The 6,211-nt window shown below is 53.6% G+C and overlaps 1 protein-coding gene across 1 annotated transcript in view; it reads right to left on the reverse strand.

The window, feature by feature from the left end:
• OTUB2 (OTU deubiquitinase, ubiquitin aldehyde binding 2) overlaps positions 1–2,619 on the reverse strand; it is a 12,948-nt gene extending 10,329 nt beyond the window's left edge. Inside the window, exon 1 of the mRNA XM_011379614.2 lies at positions 2,392–2,619. Within this exon, the coding sequence (XP_011377916.1) occupies positions 2,392–2,394 (3 nt within the window). The 5' untranslated portion in view covers positions 2,395–2,619. The remainder of the gene's footprint in view (positions 1–2,391) is intronic.
• Between the last annotated feature and the right edge of the window lie 3,592 nt (positions 2,620–6,211).

A 6,211-nucleotide genomic window follows, 5' to 3' on the forward strand; every position in this document is an offset into this window, starting at 1 on the left:
CTGTGCCACCCTGCCTGGAATGTCCTCTTTCCCTAATCCTTCCAGAAGAATGTGTTCTTCAACACCCAGTTCAAGGCTTCTGTGAAGCCTTCCCCACACTCCCCACCACCTTGGAGAGCACCGGCTTCCTGCTGTGCTCCCTAAGCCCTTGGCCGGACCTCCCAGGCCGTGCCTTGTAGCTCAAGAATTGCTTGTGTCCTCTATGTTGACCAATGGGCACTTAGCTCCTGAGAGGGCCGGCTGTAGGTCTGTCTTATCAGTGCCCAGCGTGGGGCCTGACTAAAATGCCTGCTGGGAGCTTGTTTGGCAAATAAATGAATAAAGCACAGAAGGGTCCTGCGCTTTACTGTTCATGCCTGACACAATCCTTCATTTACCAAGCGTTACAGGCACTCTGAGTGAGCGTGAGACCCCTCGCTACCTAAAGCCCTCGCCAGTGGCAGCCCCGGTCTGACCCTCGTCCTTCCCAACGGGCTCTGTGTCCTCTACCCATGACTTTGAAATGGGAAAAAAAGAAGACTTTTTTTTTCAAGGGCATTCTCCTCTGCCCACCACACACGCACACCATGTGGCATCCACACCATGCAGCCCAAGGCCCACCGTGGTGCCCGACAAACAGCAGGTGCTCAATAAATGGTGGATGAATGGAAGAGAACAGACCCTAAACTTCCCTTACCCTCACCCCCATGATTCTCAGGCAGATGTCCTACTTAGTGGGTTAACCACTTCACCCCTCTCCAAGGCACCCAAGACCCAACGACGGGCTGAGGGCTTGGTGCTTTTGACCCCAACTGCCCTCTAGCTTCTGGTCTCATGAGTCCAGGGCAGACTGGAGGGTAGGATCAGAGGCCTCACTGTGCAGCACAAAGGCCAGAAGTTGAGGTTCCATCCTCACTGGCTCTGTTGTGCTCTTAGCTACCCACTAGCGGCTGGAAGGCATGCTGGCCTCAGGCTCCGTGGTGGCGAAACGCATTACTCCATCTCCTGCCACTCCCTAGTGGGTGATGCAAAACACCTGGGCCTTCTTCCAGGAGCAGCAGAGCCAGGTAAGCACTTGGGCACTGGGTAGAAGCAGGAAGCTGATGCTTCTGATGCCCCAGAGGCCTCAGCTGTGCCCAGCAGCAAGCTGGTTTGTCCAGGACAGCCCTGGCTCAGATGACCTGGCTACCCACGCCACACTCAGAATGTGTCTGGTGAAACCAAGCTTTGACCCATGCCCCTGCCCAGCAGCATCTAGCAGCGGTGACCCATTTCCCTGCCCAGACATGGGAAGGAAGAGGCCAAGCGCAAAGAACCAGGCACCCGTGCACACTTATTTCCAGGACTCTGTTATCACAAGAAAAGCTGCATCGCCTCACAGCATCCCGTTGTACAGATGAGCAAAAAGCTGCATGGTCCTCACAGCATCCCGTTGTACAGATGAGCAAATTAGTGCTGGGGAGGGGAATGGACCAAACAAAGCCTCTCAGTTTCCCAAGAGGTGGAGCAGATATTTGAACTCAGGCTGTGTGACCCCAAGCCACCATAAGGGCTACCAACCCTTATACGCTACAGGATCCCTGGAACAGGGAGCTCAGCGCTGAGGGGTTTTAGGTGGTCATCACACCCAGTCCGCTGAAGATTGCCTGACCCGCTTCCTGCAAGCCCAGAAGGTGCACGGATTGGGCAGGAAGAGCACTGGACTGTGAGTCCAGAGGCTGGCTGAGCCTCAGTTCCCCACCTGCCCAAGCCCCAGATTTGGCCTGGCTCAGAGGGCTCTCCGGCCCTTCCTGCTCAGACGGAACTGAATCTGGGGTTCCTTTAGTCTTCGCTTTGCCTGAACTTTTCACTCATGTGCCTCGCAACTTGAAACAGCCTCTCCGTGTGGGCCCTAACTCCAAACACCTTGTGTTGAGCAGGATGGAGAGAATGTTCAGTGATCCAGCCACCCGTGCACCCCTAACGGGAGGGGGTTCTCTGATGGCTGAGACATCGGACAGGTGGGGCCGTGAGCTTCCGACTAGGGACTACTTAACACACAAGGATGCCCCTTAGCCTGATTCCCCGTCGAGGGCGCCTACCTTGCGACTTCAGGGCTGCACCCTCGGGGCAGCTGGGACGAACGCGCGGGGACAGGGGCCTGGGGTATCGGTGGGTTCCCTTCGCTGAACGTCCATGGTGGATAGCGGGGCGCGTCCCGGGCCCTGCAGAACCTTCCGAGGAAGGACAGGGGCCCCCAGCATCTGTCTGACTCAGTATTCCAGGACGTGCGAAAGCCAGGGGTTCGCGCTGAGACCTGAGCCTCGCGCCAGAGCCCCCCATCGCGTGAGTGCACATACGCCACGGCGGCGACCCCGCCTACCGCGCCCCTTCCCCGCTTCCCCTGCCCCACCTCCCGCCACGACCACTGACCATAGTGACCGGAGCTGTCGAGCTAGGTCCCGCCCCCGCGAGGAGCGATCCGGTGCGGGAGGGCGCCGCGGGAGCCACTGGCTGGCTCCGCCGTTGGGTCGGGCGGCGGGGTCCTCGAGGGCGTGGGGGCGAGCGGAGAACACACCCGACCGCTCCGCAAACCAGAGGCGAGACCTCCACTGTGTCCCAGGAAGACACACACCCTGCGATTGATGTCTGAGGCGGGCAATCAGAAGCCGAGGCGCAGGACGTCACAGAAAGTGGGTGGGACAACACGCGCCTTCAGCCTATGTTTGAGGGTCTATTTGACAGGGTACCGCCCCTTTTTAAAGACACAGGAAGCTTTTAACTTGCGAAGGGATTAGCCCAACCTAGAAAGAGAGGTGTTCATTCGTAAGGGCTGAAGGGCTTTTGACCCAAACTGCAAATTGAGGTCTTTTGAAAGGTTAGCTGGCTCTTATTAATTCATAAACAAGGTCACATAAGTATAGTTCTCTCAAGATCAGAGGACAGGCACGTGTCCAATAACATTAACTGCCTGCCCTTGTGTGGCTTCTAAATAATATTTTACCCTCTTCCAACTCATGAATCAGTAAGTTGCCAGGCACCCAGTTAATGTGTGTTGAATAAATAAATTCCCAGGATTGTCGATTCTGGACCTTGAGAATTACATGGCTATATGTGAGGCATAGATCATGAACCAGGTTTGGTGACTCACCTGGCATACAAGCTCGTTATTACTAAACATTAAACAGAGGGATATGTATCATTTAAAGATTCATTCACCAGCCCTTGACCCCTGGAGGAGGTGCACTGAGTGAGGAAGGGAAGGCTTGTGGGGAAGGAGGCTGTAGTACACTGCATCCGCCCCTTTTCCAAGTATTAAGACTTCTGGGAGCATGTGTTAAGCAATTCCCCACCCCACTCTCACTTTCCTACCCCAGCGAGGCTCCTGGGAAGACAAACATCTGTGTCTTCCAAGTGCTTCCAACTGTCTTCTTTACCAGGTGGGGAGTGTGGGGGCAATCGAGGCTCAAGGAGCAATAACAATAATAGCCAATTTTTATTGAGCACTTACTCTGTATCGGGCATTGTCTTAAACTTTCAACCTTTATTATCTTTCTTGATTTTCTCACAATTAGTTTATGGGGGTAGTTCCTATTATCCATCCCTATTTTACAGATGAGGAAACTGAGGTACAGGAAAGTTAAGGTACTCGGCCAAATTCACACAGCACACACAGTCCCAGGCAGGCTGATCCCAGAGCTGGTTTCGAAGTCACTTCTCTGAGGAACCGTGTATATGACTGTGGCGGGGCCTATGTCCTCCTCTCATCCCTGTTTACTTTGGGGAAGTTTCTGGTCTTTTTTATAGCCAAGGAAGCCAGAGAGGTGACAGGAGCAGCTTGGTGCTGCTCAACTAGGACAAGGCCCAGCGGGACTGGATCCCCGGGCTGCTGACCCCGTATCTAGTTCTCAGTCCAGGCTGTGTTAGGCTTCACTTGGTGGAGGAATGACTGAGTCAGGTGCGGCCCCACGGGGTGCAGGCAAGGGGTCTGCCAGGGAGAAGAGGGAAGGGCTTGCATGGGTATTGCCTGGAGCCTGGTCTCAGGCTTAGCCGTGGTCAAGCCCACATCTGAGATATTTGGGGTCCCCAGGAGGAGGACCCTAAGTGAGCTTCTAGGAGCACTTATGCTGGTCATCGGTAGCCCTGAGCCCTCGGCCCACTCGCCTCCCCACCACAGGCCACACAGCTCCGAACGGTGGCAGGAACACTGGGCTGTGTTTGCAGCCACCCTGGGCCTCAGGCTGGCTAGACTCTGCCACTCATTGACTGCTGTGCGGCCTCAAGTGATTTCTAGGTCCCCCTGGGCCTCCAATCCCTCGCTCGATGAGAAGATCAGACAATCTGGGGCATTAAAAAAGAAGATATTTAAAAGCTGTTTTTAGTAGTGAAGCTTTTAAACAAAACACAGTCTTACCCAGAATCTCAGTATATGTGTAATGGAATCCTCAACTACAGCTCGAATAAGCAAAGGAAAATTGCTTTTTAGTCTGTAACTATCTTTTTAGTCTGTAACTGATCAGGCCCCTTCCTGAGCTCTCTAAAGCCTGGTTAGAAAAGAAAAAAGATTTACAAAGAGTCCAGCCGGTTTTCAAACTGGATCTGAATTGAAAATGTGAGTAGACCTTTTAGGGGCCTCCCCATGGCAGGAATGCACATGTTCTGTCTGAAATGAATTGTCTCCCTTCTCCCTGCACCTCTTCTACCTAACGTCCAAGTGTCTGGGTAGAGGGGTCAGGGGATGGTTGCTACAGCCTCACAGGTTCAGAGAAGAAAGTCTTGTCCTCCAGCAACGGACCCGAAGCAAAAGGACGCCCTCGGCATCTGGGGATGGGCTCTGTGGCCCGTGTGACTCATGGTCTGGCCTTTCTCAGAAGGCTGATTCCACCTCCCTCTCTACAACATGACCCCAGCCCGCTTTTCCCATCCTCTCGCTCCCTCACTTCCCCACATGCCCGGGACATGAGCTTAAGCGCTTGGCTTCAAGTGCCCAGCACCTTCCTCATGCTTTCCCACCTGTGAGTCTCTGCTCCTCCTGGAACGACCATTCCACGGGCTGCACTGGTCAGATCCCACCCATCCTTCAAATTCTGGCTCCTCTTCCATGAGGCCTTCCCAGATTGCTGAGCCGGTCATTAATTCTTCCGAATTTCCACCATATCATATCTGTCCTTCTCTGGTGCTGATGCCTTGTGACTGTGATTTGGAGGGGGTGGTAGGACATGGTAATTATAAGTGTGGGCTATGACATCAAGTATATTCATGTCATGATTCCTATGGCATCGCTCCCTGAGCAAGCCAGACTTCTCTGAACCTCAGTTTCCTTGACTGTAAAGTGGGGGTATTCATACCTATCTCAAAGGGCAATCAGGAAGACTAAGCGAGATGACCATAAAAAGCATGTGACCCTGTGATCCCATAAGTGCCCCATATATGTGGGTTTTGCTTGGCGGTTATTGGGGCCTGACTCTTGTTCATCCTTGTGTGACGAAGCCTAAAGGGGACAGTTAAAGATTTGCACGTGGCAGGAGGAGCCCCAAGGTGGTTAGTGAGTGCATTCCTGGAAAGAGATCATCTGCATTCTTCCTGGATCAAGGAACTGAAGCTCTGACAGTCCCAAGCAGACACACCCGTGTGGGCAGGAGCTGTTTTAACGCAGGTGAATTTATTTCCCTGGCGCTCTTTACATTGTGCTATTTTGTGCACTTGACTTTCTCTGCCCAGGGGACCAGGACCCCGGGTTGTAAACTGCTTCACCTACTTCACGTCTGTGCAGTATGTCAGTCCCGTCCTCCTCCCCACCCCCTCACACCAAAGCCTGCGACCTTGAGCTGGAAAACTCATTGAGATACAAATTCATGTGTTGCTTCACCGTTGGGGAAGGTCAGAAAGAATCAGAACTAGAATTAGCCCCGTTCACCTTCCCTACCACTGCTTCAGGGAGCAGAGCTGTGGACCAGCCCCGGAGTCGGTGGGCTGCCCTGGCTCCCACCTCCAGGGGCAAGGTTGAGAACGAGGCTTTTATTTTTGAGAAAAGATCTTTCCAGAAAGAACAATGGGACTTGGGGGATTGGAGGCCTGGAAGATGGGTCTGGCTGAATAGGAAGAACTTTCTGGAATTGGGAAAGGAATGAAAGCAGGTGTCCCAGAGCAGCGGTCACTTCTAGCATTCCTCCTCACTCTCACGTCATCTGCTGGACCCTGAGAAAACAGGCCTGTACCTCCCGAGGGAGTTCAGCACCCTGGCCTGACTGGC

This window comes from Pteropus vampyrus, unplaced genomic scaffold, assembly GCF_000151845.1.
Source record: "Pteropus vampyrus isolate Shadow unplaced genomic scaffold, Pvam_2.0 Scaffold367, whole genome shotgun sequence".
NCBI lineage: Eukaryota > Metazoa > Chordata > Mammalia > Chiroptera > Pteropodidae > Pteropus > Pteropus vampyrus.